Below are 19,243 nucleotides of genomic sequence, written 5' to 3' on the forward strand. Positions count from 1 at the left end.
GTGGACAGCTTCTGTGATTATTTATTTGATTCTTCTCTTTATTTAAAAAATCTGCTCATATGTTGAGTATGTTGTGCAACATCCTAAATAATGTCTTGACAGCTTTCTTTTCCAAACACTTGTTAAAAGCATATAAACCCCAGGGCACTGTACATACACTCAACACAAAGTGCTTGAGAGTCTGCCATTGGCCTTGACTGATGATCACAGACAATGTCTGGCTTCAGAGCTTAAGGGCTGCTAGAACTCGAAGTATACTCTTAGAAATCACTCACAAAAACTAAGGTCATTGTTGAAGACTGTTTCAGAGCAGCCCGTCTGCTCACTATACTGTGATTTAACACCATGCCTTTCAGAAGAACGTTGAATTGATCCCATAAGAGGCAAGTCTCAGCTCAGTGTGGTTTCTCTGCAACCCTTATGGACAATAATAAGGAGTTACTAAATTACCAAAATGAGATAGTTCTGTGGTGCAATACATATTGGGTAACACAGAGAAATGTTAATGTCCTTGAAAGACAGGGCTGGCAATGGTTCCGTCACATGCCCGACGTTGTACCCGCACAAATAATAATAATGCAAAGTTGAAACAGTTTCTCCATAAATTGCTCATAAGAACATATGTATAATAACATTTAGACACTGCTTTTGGTGCGTCTGAAGGGTTCCATGCCTCCAAAACCACAAAAACTGATATTTGAACAACACAATGTAAGATTCTGTGCTGCTGGAAGTGTGTAGCTCTTAATATTGTATTTAGTAGTACTTAATATTTTCCAATAATGCAATAATCCCGGAAATATTATGCATGTTTACTCATAGTGTTTAATGTCACACAGCCGGGCAAAGGCTCATCAAGGATAATAAAGTACTGTACCTGTTATTTGAGTTTCGATCTCTCCCTGCATCTGCAGCGAATCTACAAAGATGCTTCTGTTCCCGATGAAGCGAGCACAGGCAATTCCTCTGTACGGCTGGCAGAAGCCTTCCTCATCGAAGTCCTCCCTGCAAGATTGAAGATGACACAGGAAACAAGACAGTTAATGTCATGAACCAGAATGGAGAAAACAAGTAACACATGCAATGACATGTGGCTACTAGCGACTTCTGAGAAAAACAATGACCGTCATTACAAAACCGGTATAGACACTAATGCACCAGAAGGTTCATTTGCTACTAGGTTTCGCCTAAAAACCTGAAGGTTACTTATAGTTGAGAAAAGAATCCCACACCCAGTGAAAACACTGCAGTTTAAATGTTAAACACTAGGGGGCAGCAAGAGTCATAACATTCTAAAACTGGCCGCACATTCAGTGTATAGACCTCTGCTCTTACTCAAGTGCCTAGTACTCGGGCCTGACTCAGCTTTGTTATCCAGCACATGAGGAAAAAGATCCTCCAGCCCAATCTAACGCAGACTTGGGACATGAGAACATAAGTCAACATATCATAAATACAGAATAGACAGACATTACTGTTTGATGTACATATATGAAGGATGTGACATGGGGTGTAATTTGAACCATATGGATGGGTGTTTGTGTTTGAGAAAGAGGCAGTGTCTGAGGGATCATGGTTTTACTCCGGAGTGTCATGCCGCATGCCTTTTCCCCAGTGATGTCATACTATTGCACATTAGTGAGGTCACCAACAGCAGAGCAGTTCCTTTCAGTAATAAAGACAGCTAGTGAACGTTGCATTGTTTCAGAATAAGCAGAATCAACATAGAAAGCTATGAAATGAAAACATCCACTAGCTGGACTTTACTCAGCACTTGTATGTTCTTCCTAGAAAACTTACAAGCACTGGTGTGTGTGTGTGTGTGAGCGACCAGAGAGAGAAAGAAGAGAGTACATTTACATTTAAGGCATTTAGCAGACGCTTATCCAGAGCGACTTATAAAAGTGCTTTGCTATTTACTGAACAAAAACCTCAGCTAGTTTGAATAGGCTAAAATGCAAAGATACCTCTAAGTTTAGACATCACTAAACACAAGTCAATAAGGTGACCACTCTGCTATTCGCCCAAGTACTCTCTGAAGAGGTGGGTCTTCAGTCTGGGTTTGAAGACAGCGAGCGACTCGGCTGTTCGGACACCTAGGGGAAGCTCGTTCCACCACTTTGGTGCAGAAAAAAGCCTGAGCCGTACTTGAAGCCCGAAGGGCTCTTGGTGCGGATCGGCTTTTGACCACTGCCATCAAGTACGGAAGGGCTGGTCCGTTCTTGGCTTTGTAGGCCAGCGTCAGGGTTTTGAATCTGATGCGGGAAGCAGCTACAGGAAGCCAGTGAAGAGAACGCAGCAGTGGAGTAATCAGCATCTAATAAACTAAAGCCTAATCTGCAACTGTAATATTGTAGTACGCTCACTCTCTCTCTCAATAATCACAACACCATCATTTCCATTGTGACCAAACAACACTGACAGACTGCATGTTTTATTAAAGAGTGCATGCATTGACCTGTTTAATTAGATTCAAGTCAAAATGATAACATTTCAGAAGAAAAAAAAATAAATCTAACTTTTAACGTAACTTAAAGCAGCCTTATGAAAGAACTGGTATTTCTGCTCATGGGCTTCTCATTCAACAGACGTGAACACAGATCATACTTTTGGCCCCGCTCATGAATACACTCTACATGTGCATTAGTTGACCAACTAAGGATACAGAACCAGTTTCTAAAGTGAAAAAAACATGTCTTCTGACATGGCTACAGCAATATGACAGGTTTTTACACAAATATGTGTATATATAAATAGGTTGTGTTGCGTTATGCAGTTCACGTGTTTTTGTGCAGCTTTACCAGAGTTACACAGTGCAGTAGCAGTGTTCCAGATAAATAGATAGATAGATAGATACTATAGATACTAGATAGATAGATACTATTGGTCCTGGTAGAAATTTAGCAGCCAGTAGCAGTAACACAATAACAGCACAATAAATACGACACAATAAAAAGGAATAATGAAAATTAAACATACAGATAAATAGTAATAAATAATAAAAAATAAGAATAAGGATAATGGAAGAAAAATGAATGGATGAAAAATAATGTGCATAATGTGCAGGAGTGTGTATCAGCAGATATGACAATACTGGACTTGGACTTTTTATTTTTACAGACCGTAGATTAAATGCTGGCTGGAGTATACAAAATAAAGGCATTCCCGGAAATTAATTATTTTGAGGTCAACTGTTTGCTACTAATCTTCATATGCAAGCAGCTGTGTGGCCATTTATAACATCTTCTGAGTTAGTGCTACTCAGTTCATTTAAAGCAAACAGTTGCCACAAATTATTTAAGAGCACTGGTTTCCCCCAACAGACCACAACAAACCTGACCCGCCAAAGACATACGCAAACATCAATATGCATGTTTATATATAGGCTTTCTGTTCTCCCTTGTCATTTAGCCTCCAGTCTGCGGTCACATCCGCTAACACACTTCTCTGACGCACACACTGCATGGCTGTGGGGACACCGCTCCATATGGCTGCTGTCCCTGGCCTGTTTCATTTATTCAATGCTTTTAAATTGACAGGGTACACACACTTAATGGATCAATGTCAGCAAGAGCGTTGGGTGAGCGGGAGGGGTAAGAAGGGTGTGGCAGCCGTGTAATGATGAATGTATGATCAACATTAATGCAAAACATATCCACGTTTACACACACATACAGATGTGACAATGCATTGTGGAGATTAGGCTCCAATAACCCATTTCAGCACAGACATGGTCACATGCCACTCTCCTCTCAACTCCTCGCTCTAGCCGAATTTGAACAGTGGTTTTCAGTCCTGATTTTTAGTGCCTTAAATAATTAAAAGAAAAATGTATTAATAGAATAAAAAAATCGTAAAATAATTGACATGGACAAGATAATGTCAGCTAGAGGTTCTGAATGTTGGTTTGATTTTTTGATTAATTGCCCAGCATTAAAAGAAACTCTGGTGAGATTGCAGTTAGTGCAGTTAATTAGAGCAAATCTGATGAGCACCAAAGCAGCTATTGATCCACTTCCAAACAAACTCTGCTGTGTTTCATTTACAGTATGAACACAATACTGACCAAAGACATGCTGACCCACCTTTGTTTTGGTTCAATGTCTAATACAGCAGTGTGAAGCACACACGCAACCAACAACTACTCTATGAGTATTTCCATCCAGCCTAACGCACGGTCAGGCGCTCAACTGAAAGGCATCTTTGAATTGCTAAGATGTTGAGCATATGGAGATGTCAAATGCTGCATGCCTGCACAGCGGAGAGAATGGATTTGGGTTGTGAATATTAGTGCACAAACCCCCCAAGTCTAATAAAAGCCTGCAGCTTTTTCCACCCAGCAGCACTCTCTGGAGAAATCTGTCCTGTCATCATCCAGCCCCTTCCCTTAAAAAGCATTCAGCATCTCTTAACACGTCGCTAAACCCATTTCAAACACGCACCCAGCTTTTCTCACGCCGCAGAATGATCAATAGGAAGCGGAGGCGCTCACGTCACTGGAATCTGTTAATAACGCTCACCGCTATACTTTGCAAAAATGAGTTTCTGACAGTGAATCAGGTGTGATGGAAAAATCTAAGCTTTTCATTGGGGATGGCCTGATTTCATGAACCAATATTTCAGTTCTGCTGTAGAAACACTGAAAGGAGATCGCACACCCAAACACACATCTTTCTACCATTGTGTGCTGCCACATCTTGTTAAAACACATGCAAAGAAGCCCTTTAGAAAGCTCTCTGTGGGTTTATAGGAGAAAGCTCAATCATAATCTGACATACACAATCATTTTGGTGGAAATATTGCAGGACCATTGTCTGCTGCCCTCTGGGTCAGTTTCTCCATCTAAATTCTCAATAGTTGCCACAACCCTCTTAACCCCTTTGTTTTTCCTTCCTTTCTGTTTTTCTTCCCACTGTACTGTTCCTGCTGTTCTGCCTTGGTGCTGCCCCAAACCGGTCTCCACTTCCCTGCTCTCTGCTTTGATGCTGTCCTGCTCCAACTCCTGACCATTTATTTTACCTTCTGTGTTGTTCTCTGCTACCCAGTGTCAACCAAAGGAGAATGGTCCCTCTCAAGGTTTCTTCCTGTTGGACTCGGATCTCTGTAAAGCTGCTTTGAGACACATCAAGTTTTCCACAGTCATTGGCTTGAATGCACATCCCAAAAGTGTACAGATTGAAGGAAACTCCTCTATGCAGCTAAACAGGCTGGCAGCAACGTTTTTAATCTTTATATTTTTATGTTCTGAAATGGAAAATGACCCGTAAAAACTGAACCCTTCTATAAAACATTGCAGACATACTGACGAATAAGCTCTCATCAGGCTCCTATTGTAGTCTCTGCTTTTTGTCAACAGTGAGACCCATACTTAGTGGTTTTCAGCTCATCTAAATGCAAACGTTTATGTGCCCATATACAATTACTCCATGTACCTCCAGTTTCCAACCCCAAACTTTCAGAATTTTTATGTAGATACTAAAATCAGTAGCATATTATTCATTACACTCTCACATTTACTGCAGTCTGGATATTAATGTGTTTTTTCTGCACCATATTCATGAACAGTCTTTCCAAAGATCCACTCTTAAAGAGTTTCAGTTAGCTAAGGTGGGCAGAACGCCTACAAACATAAAGCAGAAACACGATGTGTAGAGGCTGTGCAGAGTCTGTACTGCTTGCAAAGAGCAGTGGGGACATAACTGGGATTCCTCTGTAGTTTCAATGACACAGCACCATATGTAAACTCTGGAGAAGCTAAAAAAGAAGAGCCTGTGTTAGACTTGGCTCTGTGGTGTGATGGAGCTCGGGAGGAGTGTGTTTAACTTTAGGCTCATTTGTCTCTGGTTTTTGAGGTTTGTGGTGTGTGACCGTGGCCGGAGAGGAAGGGACACACAGCCACTGAGGGACTCTCATTAGAAGCAAGGAAGAAAGAGAGGAAAGAGGTCTAATGTTACACTGACACAATAGCTGCCTCTATTAGGAGAGCACAGAACACAACCCCGTAACCCTCTGCTATCCCAGAGGAAGGGCCGAAGAAGGGAAAACTCAATTCAGCTACATGGAAAGACAACTCCATACACAATTATGAATGATTACACACATTACAGGCCAATAGCTTGGAAACAAATCAAATTTTATGTGTATATGTATATATACACACACACACAGAGACACACACACACACACTAATATATATATATGAAATATATATATATATATATATATATATATATATATATATATATATATATATATATATATATATAAAATATGTATAGAGATACAGATAACAGAGATACAGTAATGTGTTAAGTAACACTGAGTCTGATGACTGTCTCCAGCAACAGTGTAAAACTGCATTTTTAATACACTGTAGAGAATGGTTTGTCATGTGGTAACATGTCTAAAATAATCCTTACTTATTCAAATAGTTTGAATAAGTAATTATTTTATCCAGATTGTTTATTTGAATGGAATAAACATAGTTAATTTAACTATGTTTATTCCATTCAAATAAACAATCTGGATGAAACAATTACTTATTCAAACTATTTATTTCAGTTAAACAGTTTGTCATCACTACATATGACAAGTGTAGTGCTATTATTAGCCTCTGCTAAGGATTATTTTAGACATATTGACTTGGGTTGGTCAGGAATTAGATTTTGATTAGAAAAACATTTTTATACTATAAATATTATAATATAGTGCATTAGACAGAGAACCTAAATTAGGGATGGACCTTCCGAACAACATTCTGTGGTCAAGTACTGAAATGTACAAATGATGTTGGATGATCACCACCCCACCTCATCCAAAAAGTATTAGATGGAGCGCAGTTCCACTGCTCCACAGCTCAGTGCTATGTATATAGATATACATACAGACTATATAAGTGAGAGCAAATTCCTTTTTAGGGGCATTTTATGTTGGGCTGGAACACAATAATGGATATAATAAATTATTGGTCCTGCTCTAAGCAAACAATGTTTTTTTCATTTAAACTTAATTTTAAAGTTTGTGTTTGATGAACACACTTTTTAAACATATTTTTAAGATATTTGTGCTTGTAAGTGCATTTAGGCAGGTCTCCTCATTATAATAAACAGAAAAAGGAATTAGTGAAGTTTTAAAACTGAACATATTTAATGCACATTAAACAAACTACCGTAACTACAGTTACATTTGAATCATATATCAAGTTCTTATGCAAATTATGCGTAGAGCAGACACTCAACAGTCCCGGCGTTTGCTTACACGCTGTTCAACAGAGTGATTTACTAAACAAAGGGAGTGTCAGGGTCAAGCTGTTCAGAGTTAGCACTGACGGGAGGGGGGCCGTACATCAGCCAACAACAGGCCAGTTTATTTTTCTGTCCACTGACCCGGAGTGTGTACGACTCCTCCAACAACAAACAGAGCTGCCAGACAGAGGTGTGAGAACAAGGACTGGAAGTGTGTGTGTTGTGTCTGTGTGTGGATCCACATACAAAAATAAAAAAATAAATAAAAATCAATAAATTCCAGTGTGGGTGTGGGTTTGTGTAAAACTTAATTGAATCCTGACACTGATGTTATTTGGGTTACGTGGTATTCAGTTCTTGTTAAATCCAAAATCTCGGGGTAAAACTCTTGTTAAAAAGAACAGCCAGTTCTAGAATCTGACTGGCTGAGCCATTTTCAAAGCTGCCTAATAGGCTGGTGGTCATCTGTGTGCCGCCAAAACACCTCACTCACTAGACCTATTAGGGTATCCTGTGATATCTGGCAATAAAATGTTCCAGCAGATCCTTTAAGTCATGCCAGCTGCAAAGTAGATCCGTCATGGATCTGACCTGGATCCAGCACATCCCACAGGTAAATGTGGGCGCACACTAGGTCAAATATAACAGAAACTGGCATTCATCAGATCAGGCAACCCTCTTCCGTTGCTCCAAGGTCCAGTCGAGACATTTGTGTGCCCACTGGGCACTAGGCACTTTTGAAGGTGGACAGGGAGTCCAACAAGACACTCAGACTGGTCTGCAGCTACACATCAGGGTACCACAGTAGCTCTTCTGTCAGTTCCACCCAGATGGGATAACCTCCCCACACACTGCTAAGCCATTTCACCCTTCTCGGACTGCCTTCGCCAGTTACTGACCACAGCAGACCAGCGGTGGTCTTATTATTCGCTTCCCAAGACTCACTCAAGTGCGATCCACGAAGGTCCCACCTCACAACTTACAGGACTTCAAGGATCTGCTGCTAACACCTTGGTGCCAGCCACCATAGGACACCTTCAAAAGTCTTGTGGAGTCCATGCCTCGACAGGTCAGAGCTTTTTTGGCGGCATGAGTTGCACTTAAACAATATCACAGAGGTAGTATCATTGTTATGGTTGATTGGTGTATACTGCCATGCATTACTTTTTCATATGAGCAAGTTGTATGGGAAGTTTGACAGATGTAGATTTTACTTCCACTTAATGCTGCGCCCAAGGACAATCCATAATAGTGGTAAAACCACTGTAACGCACAGCCTCTTGAGGCTTACTACTGTAGTAAATCTGCTGTTATCTGGGGTCTAGAGTTCACACAGTAATCCTTCCTGCCCCCAAACACAACTGGCAAACCTCAACTCAACTCACTACATGATTCAAGTAATTGCAAGGCAATGTACAGTGCAAATCCTCTTTACTGGAGAACGTTCCGTCATGTTTAAATATGTTCAGGGTTGGTATGTGATGTTCTTCCCCTGTGAGTGGCAAAAAAGCCAAAACCCATGGATTAGAAATTAGAATCCAAATGCAGCTACTTAAAGACAAGAACGTGCCTGTTGAATGCAGCCTGCATTTCCTGAAGACGACAGGAGACCCAGAGTAATTATGCCTTATTTCAGGCTAACGTCATGTTGAAGGAAAACACCGCGACAGCCCGTAAGCCACGGAACATCCCAATAAATCAACTTCCTTTCCTGCTATCAAACTGTCTCTGTCTCCCTTAAGGGCTGCTCTACCTACTCCACTGCATAAACTAAGCAAATGATTATCTAGATCTCTATTACTGGTGTATTATTTCTCATTTTAGAAAGATCACAAACATGAACAGTGTTTTGAACAAAGGCTAGAAGACTGAAGAAGTTGAGGTCTAAACAGAAATCAATCTTGTACTTGTAGGCATGTGTTTAATAGAGATCAAGGGAATTGAGTTCATGCTCTTTCAGTAAAAGTCAATTTATAGGCCCCTGGTCCCCTTGAAAGCAAAGGCAAGTAAGATATAACATTCCCTCAGTGAAGAAAGTGGCAGAAAGACAGCGTTTCAGGGCTCTCATTCATATTTACAGCTGTGTCTCCAAACATGTGCCCTCTGCAGCTTAGATGGAAAAAATATCAGAGGGGGTTTGGCAGCCAGACTTTGCTCATGGAAAAGCTTGAGAAGGAGACGATGGATGGAGAGGGGCACTGAGAGAGGAAGAGGAGGAGGAGTGAAGGCACAGTGGAGGCTTGCTCAGTGGGAGAGACTGGGGTTACTATGAGGCCTCCATATGGTATGTAAAAGAGTCAGGATTGCAGTCTCCAACTGAGTGTATGCACACAGCAATAGCTTCAAGTACTGACGTAGAGAGATATTTCACTGAAAAATCAAAGCTAAATTTTTAGACTTGGCGTCTGAAGGCTTCTTAAGCTCTGCGCTGGAGCTACAAGGATAATGTAGCTTACATTAAGTAAAAAAGCTTATGTACACCAATTAGCACTGAGCAAACAGCATGCCTAAACCGTGTTTAGCGTTGAGTAATCTCAATTAGACCTGCTTATGTGGCTGTACGACATGCCTCTCTCCACAGAAAACACAAAAGCCTGGATGTTTGTTAGAAACCACACAAGCTTGTCTTGTCAAGTTAAGTGATTTTAAATGTGTGTGTGATAAAGACATGCAGACACACAGTCAAGTGAAGCAAAGTCATGCTAACAGTCAGACAGTTCTCTTTAACGGGACAAAATGAAGCAATCATATGTTGCATGGAAAGCTCAGTGGCTAATAGCCTCTTTTCTAATAAGAGCAGAGGATTCTTTCTTTCGATTTCTCACAGGATGTGCACATGGGCAAAACAGCGGAGTCATTCATTAGTGAGTAGTTCAACCAGGACAAAGGGACTGCTATCCAACACACTTTCTACCTTTACCTTGTTAAACAAACAAGGACCCTGTTGTTGTAAACAAATGAGGACCCATTGTGTTTAAAAAAAGAAAAAGAAAAAAGAGGACCTCATGAAAGCAAACAAGAACCCTGTTGTAAACAATTGAGGACCTCATTTTTGTAAACGAGGACTCCAATGGTTTAAACAAATGAGGACCTCGTTGCTGTAACTAATGTAGCACCAGAGCTGGGTAATATAGTCTGTAGTGTATTTGGCAATATTACACTGCTGTTTGTGGACCTCTAGCTTTTCTTTATTAAAAAAATAAATGTTTTCTTGGTCAGTTTACACTAATTTAACATAATAAATAAAAATAATATTGATTATTTTTTTATTCTTGATATAGATTTGTTTTGATGATGTTATTTAATTTTATGTTTAGATTATCAATACAAATTTGGCATTAATCCCAGTATTAATTTGAAAGCAGTATTAAGTAAATTATATTATAATTATAATTATATATATATACACATACACACACACACACACACACACACACATATTTACAATTAACTACTTATATCATCATTTTAGCAAAATTTACTTCTTCAGCTTTTTTTATGTTACCAAAACATTTACAGCACAAGGTGTTCCCAAACTTTTGACAGGCAGTATATGCCCCAAAATCATCCACAGGCTGGTATTATATACAACAGCGATGTTAAACAGACTAATGCCCCCTTATCAGATAGGGAACATCAGCAGTCGACTTAAATAAACACCTTCTACAAACAGGTCTGCTGATGTAATGGGGTTGTAGGGGTGGGGTAGAGGGTAGGGGGATAGCGTCAGATGGACGGGTGAGGGTCCATGGTGACCTGCCCTGATCACCCCCATGACTTGGAAAGCAGTTAGTCGAGGGGCCAGCCTCAGCGAGGCGGCTCGAGTTTCACACAGCATCTCCACCACAGACCATGCCAGGGCAAAGGGGACGTCCCCAGTGACTCATATTAAGGCTCCAATCTTCAGTCAATCAACACTTAGTTAAGGAGATCCATAACAAGGCAGAGACTGAGCTTTTGTCTGTGGCTTTCTGACTGTGTGAATGTCTGAATGGTAAGGCCTTTACGGAATTGAAATTACGGAATTGACCAAAATAAATGCTCTGAAGGAAAGATGCTTATATTATACCTGATAATCTGAGTGCAATAAAAAGATACTTAAATAGTAAGACTAACAGTACGCCCTGCCATGTTAATTTCAGCTGTGAATATACAGCGGCTTAACTATAAGGCCGTTTTCACTCGTTAGATACAAAAAAAAAAAAAAACAACTCGAAAGGAAAGAAAAAACCCAGAGGACCTTGGCCCCCCGAGTAAATATGGCGGATTTTATGAGCCTCATAAATCAATGTGCCAACTCAACACGCCTTTCAAACAAACGCTAGCTTATTTTAATGACTGTATAATTAAATTAAAGCCAAGAAATGTCAACATCATCTAAAATATCATACCTGCTACCAAAGACATGAAGAAACTGACATATAACTACAAAGCTGAGAACTTAAGTTCCCCAATTTTAATGCTGTCCATGACTAGAAGTGGACTAAAGGCTCCGCTAAATCCCTGTTTAAGCAGTGACCTTCCCAAGTGTCTAACTCTGACTTGAATAGCTTTCAGAAGCGTAATGGAAGTCGTTACTTAAAAGCAGGGCAGGGGGGCCCCATTAGGATGTGCTCTTTTAGACTGTGCTGAGGTTTTCCGAGACCTTTCCAGTGCCTGTGCCTTCCCGGTCCAGCCTCGAAGAAGAAGCGAGGTGGTGGTCTGGTCTTCGTTAAGATCCTTGTTCGCTCTACTATTCAACTGGAGAAAAGAGGAGAGAGCGAAAAAGGGGGTGGGGGGTCTCCTTTTGCTCCAGTTCGTTTTTTTTCTCACAACTGAGAGAAAAGGTTCCCTCTCAAGCCAGTCTGAGGAAAGTTAAACAGTCTTGACAAGGCAGCGACGGTAATATTAATCTTTTCAAGCAGGCAGAAAACGGGATGCTATAAACAATGTGGTAAAGACGAGGGGCCGCATGCTTTTCAAGAGCCTGGTACTAAAGAAGTCCCCATCGACATGCTTCACTAGGAACCAGCAGCACGGCTACACTGTATACATTAACCTGTCTCTTTGGAGTAAAATCTCAGCCCAAATCATGTCTGTTTACACTGAACGGATGATATTTTGATAAGGCAAACTTATGGTTTTCCTTCTCGGCTCTTCCCTCATATTATTAATTTGCTCCACTTTCACATGGATTGAGCTTATTCTTGGAGAGGCTCACGATGGCAGACTGAGATATGGCTGGGATATCTGACGCAGTTCTGACAATTAAGGGCCAGTGACGCATAATCTCTGTGAGAACCACAAGGAAACAACTGAATTGGATAGAAGAGAGCATGACAGACTTGCTAGAACTCCTTTTATAAACTTTACATTTGCCCAATTTTCTACTTTTCTTGAATGTAATCAGTCAGCCAATGTTTGGCTGCTACGAGCCTCATATACACCAATTAGCCAGAACAACAAAACCACCTGCTTAATATTGTGTAGGTTGACCTTGTGTTGCCAAAACAGCTTTGAAGCATCGAGGCATGGAAACCACAAGACATAGCCATCATTAGCATTTTCAGTGATTTGTGCTACAGTAGCTTTTTTGTGGGATTGGACCAAATGGGCTAGCCTTTGCTCCCCACGCCCATCAATGAGCCTTGGGTGCCCATGACTGCCACGGATTGTCCTTCCTTGGACCATGTTTGGTAGGTACTAACCACAGAGTACCTTTACACCCCACAAGACTTGTCATCTTGGAGATGCTCTAACCCAGGCATCTAGCCATCACATTTTGGCGCTTACTGTTGATCCAAAAGAGGCGTCCACTGCAAGTGTGTCAAACACAAAACGCACTCCTCAGACCTCTCTGAGAATGGTCTGGTTTATGTTACCATGGCACCACACGCAGCCTTGAGACAGAAAAGGTGCACTTTTTAGCTTTTTACTTGGAATTGCTGGGGTAGGCTGACATACCCCTTGACCCACTTTTAGGACTGCCTATTCCACATCGAGAGGACAGCAGTACTTTATGAGACATTTTCAGAAGACACACTTTGTACATTTCCACTGGGGGCCCAGAGGAGCCAGAATAACTTAATCAGAAAGAAAACCCAGCTTTAGGTTCCCAGGGGCTTTAATACTGGACACTCAACATCAACGGTCTCAGACCACATGCTCAACCTTCTGCTTCGCTTCCTTCACCCTTCCTACACCGTGGCGGCAGCAGACTTCAGCCTAGCTAAGCAGAAGAGGAGCTGATCTGGGCAGAGACGTCAAATCCCCTGACCATAAATTCGGCCTTGTCTATGAAAACATTCTGCAAGGAGGGTAAACAACAGGCACTACATTAGCCTAATGGAGAGAGATATATCGCTACACAAGAGAGACTGTATGAGTGACATTTGGGCCGGAACAACGGTGGCCATTGTTCAACTTCTGGAGGCTCAGTCCCTTCCTCATCCACGGTGTTCAATTACCGCCACTCCAGGTGGTCCCCATAAAGAAGGCAATATAAAAAGCTAAGGGCAACATGAGAAAAAAAAATCCATATTGCATTTATTAAAAGACTATGAATAAAGTTATTTAATGCATGTTGTCCTAAGCAGAGAGCAGCTGAGAAGTATGGGTTCACCAGGAGGCTGGGTGCACAGACCGCCTTTACATAGTAGTCTAGGACCAACTTCCCTTCACAATTTTTCATGTTAGGATGGCTCAAAGCTGAGCTCAGATCTAAAGCTAATAATCTTGCCACACTTTAGGAAAACCTCAGAAGGTCAGACTGAGGAACTCAGCTAAGAAGGTATAGCTTGTTCATACCTAGTAGACTTAACGTACAAGATGTTTTTGAAAACTCATTAAAATCAAAGCAGAATATCAATTCTATGGTAAAGACAGAGCTTCACTATAATTAGAAGTTCTAGAGTGTCTAGAACGTCTAATACCAACATTAAAAATATAATCCTGCTTTCTACTGAGATTTTTCTAGTAATGTTAAAATAGTAAAATGCTGTTTAACAAAACGTACTGGAGGAACATTTCAAACTTAAAACACGTGGAGCCAGGCTTTGTTCTTCAAACTAGCTCACAAGATCTTAACAACTTCTTCAAAATGAGAAATTGTGGTTGCTCTAGTACTAACATCACGGTAGTTATGTTAGTATGGCATCTGTTCTAATCTGGAGTTTTTACAGGCAAATTACTACTCTCTTACTACTGAGATAAATGGTTTTAAACAATGTGCCTGTACTGCATGTGATCATTATATTCAGAAACAAATAATAGATTGTTCTAAAGTGTGGAAAAGAAGCTGTATGTGTTAGTCCATGTGCTTTTTGGTCCGATCCTCTGCCCACCACTATCCTTGGCCTTCTTATCTGAAAGTCCCCCTCCCAGTCTCTGTTCACAACCCCTCAGCTCATCTGTCCTTCAGCTCACTTCTCACTTTTTGTCCATTGACAGCAGTCATCCACTTATCCTCCACCATATCTTATCCTCCACTACAGCTGTATGATTAAAATATGCCTTGAAATACAATAAGAAATCCACTGCTCAACCAATAACGTGGCCCAATCAAAGGCGGTCTCTCCTTGTGTCTGTATGAAAGACATATTATACAGTTCTACATTCTACTATTCCTCCAGCCAGCACAGTCCCACCACCAGTCTTCATGAAGCTCTGGATTCATTAGTGTCCCTGCCATAGATCCCAGCTGGGAAGTTCCCTCCTCTCCCCTCATACCAGCTGGCTCTGGCCCTGCTGAGATTGACATTTCGACATGTCCCTGGAAAAAACGTGGAGGGGGAGGAGAAGAAGAAAGCAAAGAGGACAGGGGGCTGACTGAGCCCTTTCCCTCCTGATGAGGGCTGGCAGGACGGTGCTCTTTGATGATGACACTAATGATAACCAACAGGCCAAAGTGAGCCTCAAAGGAAGCCCTGTGTGCACCTTAATGAACGCGGCGTAATGACTGCAGTTAGCCCAAGCGCTCTGCCCTCTCGTCTGATTGAAGTTTAGGGGTACAGAAGCGGGTCTTGTTGGCTTTAATCAATATTAATGTGGGCTGGAAGGTGGCCAGGCGTGTCACGATGTCATGTGTTTGGGTCTAAATGCTCATCGGAAATCCTGTACTCTTTCTGACAGAAGCTGAGGCTACAGTTTTTCACATAATTCAAGCAGAGATCAATATGTATGCAGTTTCAAGAAGATCGGTTGATTGTTCGTCCTGTAGTGCTTTTACCAGAATGAAATATGCTAGGTAATTACATTCATAGTGGGAATGGGTCCATAATGTACCTTACAAAGCATCTGCCAGCTTATTGCTACGGCTGCCAAAGAGTCATGGCAGCCGTTATTGAAGTTGGCATGGAGATGGGCGACGGTGGGGAAAAACAGGAATGAGTGAAGTGTGTTTAGATTTACAGTGTGCCTAATCGCTATATTACGCCAGCCACTGTCTTCCCTCTCGCTCACTTACTCACACACACTCACTTTTCTTCAACAAGACTTTTTACCCTGACAGATCTGTCTCTGAAATAATGGCTAGCATGTCTGGCGCAGGACATATTTAACTATACTATACCAGAGCTGGGCCTAAAATGTGATGATTTAGCACGTTTGCTTAATGAAATGAATGCTTAATGTTTGCTTAATGAAATGAGTGCTAAAGTCATGGTTTAAAGCAATATAATTAATAATTAATATACATTCCTTAAGTAGAGGAACCTTCATGTTAGAAATACCTTATTACAAAATGAATATCTTTAATTTAATCCCAACATACAGCCCAGGATTTCTGTATGGAATTATTTGATGTTAACACTTGGAATAACCGTGAAAACAAAGTCTGACAGAGGTCAGCCATTAGCAGAATAGCATTTTGATGTCTTAAAAAGTCAGTATCTGAATCATGTGTTCTTTCTGATCGTGCAGTGGATTTGTGTAGTTTTTGGAAATCTAGGACCTTGGGTCTCTTTTGTTTCCCGGAAAAGTGCAAATTGTCAGTTCCACAACACATCAGTTTCACCATCAGTATATTTTTTAACAGTTTAGAAATTCAAGTGAAATGTATCACTTCTTAAATAAGACATCAGGCAAGAACTCTAGAGAATACAGAAAAAAGTAAAGGAAGAAAACGTAAGGATAAATCAATACAAGCTGACCCTAAAATAAGTTTTAAGGTTGCAGTATGGACAGTAGTCATGGTACAATTCCAAATTCTAGTCAAAGTAGCCCTCTCTGTCTTAATTAAGCAGACGTTCATAAAACAACTTTAATAAGGTTTCAACAAACTCTGTGATTTCTGTGATTTGATAAGCATTCCGAACTTTTCCTGACAACTGTTTCCCCACTGCTATTGCTGCTAGCTAAATGCAAACATTTCACCTAAGCCTATGTGCCTTATGCAAAACATCTTATTGGTCAAAAATTGAGGGTTAGGTTTACTTGCCCTGGACAGATGCACATGGCACAGTCTACTGAAATAAGTGTAACACAACCTGTGAGACCAGGCAACCAAATATGGAAAGGAAAGCTAGTGATGATGCTAGCATGAAAACATGTGCTCCAGTGGCATAATATAAAACCACAGAAGAAGGTTAACACAAATTCCTTCTGCTGTGCTGCATCATAACCATGTTTAAGACAAAACGGAACAGCTTTGCCTTCGGCTCAATGGCTCTTGATAGGGCAATTAACTCATCAGTTCCTTAAGGAGTGTTTTCTTTTTCCCCTTCTACGCCACCATAGTTAATGCTTGGTAATGAAGAAGCTTGGATGAGGTACAAGGTAAAGAGCAAGAAAATAGACTCACGGTGAAGGCCTTCCAGACTGGGGTGTTGGCAGAGGATCTGGAGAAGAAAGAAGAAGGTTTTTTTTATTTTTTATAGCAGGTCAGGAACAAATCACTCACAGGGCCTCTGAACACATGCTGCCAATGTGGACCACTGGCACAGCAGAGTGAGGAATAACTACACTGACCTCATTTCACACAGCTCCAAAATATAGCTCTGGACCTCACTGTAATAGGTTTCATGGGGTTTCAGTGCTGACAGTTTATGACAATGTTCTGGCAGGAGCGAAGGAGTGGTGTTATATGTTTACTGACAGTAAGGTGGCATGAATGATGCATTACAAATGATGTACTACATCATGCATGTAATGAAGGGGATCAAATCAACACCAGAAAAAGACATTTGCAAATCAACTGTGAAGGATTTATGCAGCCATAATGTTCAACTTAGTGCCTGAAGAATAAAAGAAAAAACAACAACAAACCTACAGTGCTTTGAATTGGCTTGATTTAAATGTGTACATCAGATCCACATGGATAAAATATTTGACATCAATATACGTATTGTCTTCTAGCTCACTTAGCTTTGGCGAAAAACATGTTGATGTAATATTATTCACTGTATTTATGTGAAACAGATGTACACATTTGAATCAACCCAAAGCCAGTTTTGAATGGATTACTTAAAGAAACAGTTTGGCTAAAAATCGAATCAACATTATTTGATTATATTATAACACTTACTCCAGCTGCAGTCCATTAGTCAACACATGTTCAGTATCTGAAGTTTGATTATTTAGTTTAGAACAGGAGATGCTAGGCTAACACTGCTAACAAACACTGGACTTAGATGGTCACTGAATACGTGCCCGAAAACAACATATTCAGATCTGTAGTCCACGTGGTTTAGGCAAGAGGCAGCAAAGGGCCCCTTTTAATTCTCCAGAAAATGACCTGCTCTATTCACAAATGGGCTCCCTCAGATATTTCCTGGACTTTTTACTAGGATTTTTACAACCCTGCTAATTCTAAGTAATATTAGAGTGTACTCTGTTACTTACCAAACTTCACAAAGAGTATTCCCGTGGTAGAGACAGTGCCATAGCTGTTGGTGGCTACACACTGGAAATAGCCGGTGTCTGTGGTGTCCAGGTTGCGAATGCGTAACCGCGAGCCGTACGGGGTCTGTTTGTAGGACACGCGTCGTGCCTCTGGAGCCACCGGAGCGTCGTTCTTCAGCCAGCGCACCGTAGGCAGAGGGTTCCCTGAAACATGGCAGTGCAACTCTGCCGTCTGGCCCAGGGAAGTGGTGATGTTGTTCATGGGAGCATCCAGCCTGAGGAAGTGGTCTGAGGGGAAAAAAAGGGAGGAATTGGGATTCAGATCAGTATCATTTTAGTATTCAATCATTTCAGAGCCTCTGGACTGAACAAGAAAGGAACACTTTGGCATGGCATTGCAGAAGTCTTTAAAAAATGCACAGCTCTGCAATTATCTGACACATTCTAATTCTTCACAATCTATTTTTCCTTGGGGGAATATCTGCAGCCATAGATTGGCATAAAGTGTGTGTGCTCCCCTCTCTGTGTGTGTGTGTGTGTGTTTGTAGGACATACACTCTATCCCATGTGTAACAAACCACTGCTAACTGTCAGTTAGGAATCCTTTACAAGACATTTTGTGGTTTCTTTGGTGGTAGTAAATCATTACTTTGTCTCACCAGGGATGGGCCTTGCCAAAAGTACGGCAGAAACTCTAATGTCTTATAAAAGTCTCTGGAAACTTCTAACTCCAGAAAACCCGCCTTGCCAGGCCCGGACAGGCTTTGATAGACGCCCAGCACAAACATGACAACCCCCAATACCCCTTTAATTGTAGGGAAAGCATAATGGGCTTGTGGTGAACTCATGAGCCAGGCTGACCTACAATCAGTCTGGGCAAGGACAAGAGAGGACCTGATGAAGTAACACAGCCTGTGGGACTCTCACACAGTCTCTATATATAAGAAAACCTTGTAGCTCTGGAATGGTGACTTTATAGGACAATGTAATCTAACATCTGTTAATGTCATTTAAAATCTTCAAAGTTTCTATTTAAAATGCACCAATATGGAGATTGTGGGCCAATGTCAATATCCTGGTATGTTTTGCTAAACATATCCGCCGATGCCGATAGCAAAGTGATTACATAACCATTTATAAAAAATGCTGAAATTAGGGCTAGAGCTTCATGGATTACTCTG

The 19,243-nt window shown here is 41.0% G+C and overlaps 1 protein-coding gene across 2 annotated transcripts in view; it reads right to left on the reverse strand.

Annotated features, from left to right (window-relative positions):
- The window catches only part of ror1 (receptor tyrosine kinase-like orphan receptor 1), a 125,334-nt gene that overhangs the window by 10,708 nt on the left and 95,383 nt on the right, over positions 1 to 19,243 (reverse strand). For both annotated transcript variants that reach the window (XM_072684259.1, XM_072684258.1), the window contains 3 exons: positions 18,063 to 18,350; positions 17,023 to 17,059; positions 878 to 1,005 (listed from right to left, as the gene is read on the reverse strand). In XM_072684259.1, coding sequence (XP_072540360.1) covers positions 878 to 1,005; positions 17,023 to 17,059; positions 18,063 to 18,350 — 453 coding nt within the window. The remainder of the gene's footprint in view (positions 1 to 877; positions 1,006 to 17,022; positions 17,060 to 18,062; positions 18,351 to 19,243) is intronic.

Source organism: Salminus brasiliensis, chromosome 7 (assembly GCF_030463535.1).
Source record: "Salminus brasiliensis chromosome 7, fSalBra1.hap2, whole genome shotgun sequence".
In the NCBI taxonomy this organism is placed as follows: domain Eukaryota; kingdom Metazoa; phylum Chordata; class Actinopteri; order Characiformes; family Bryconidae; genus Salminus; species Salminus brasiliensis.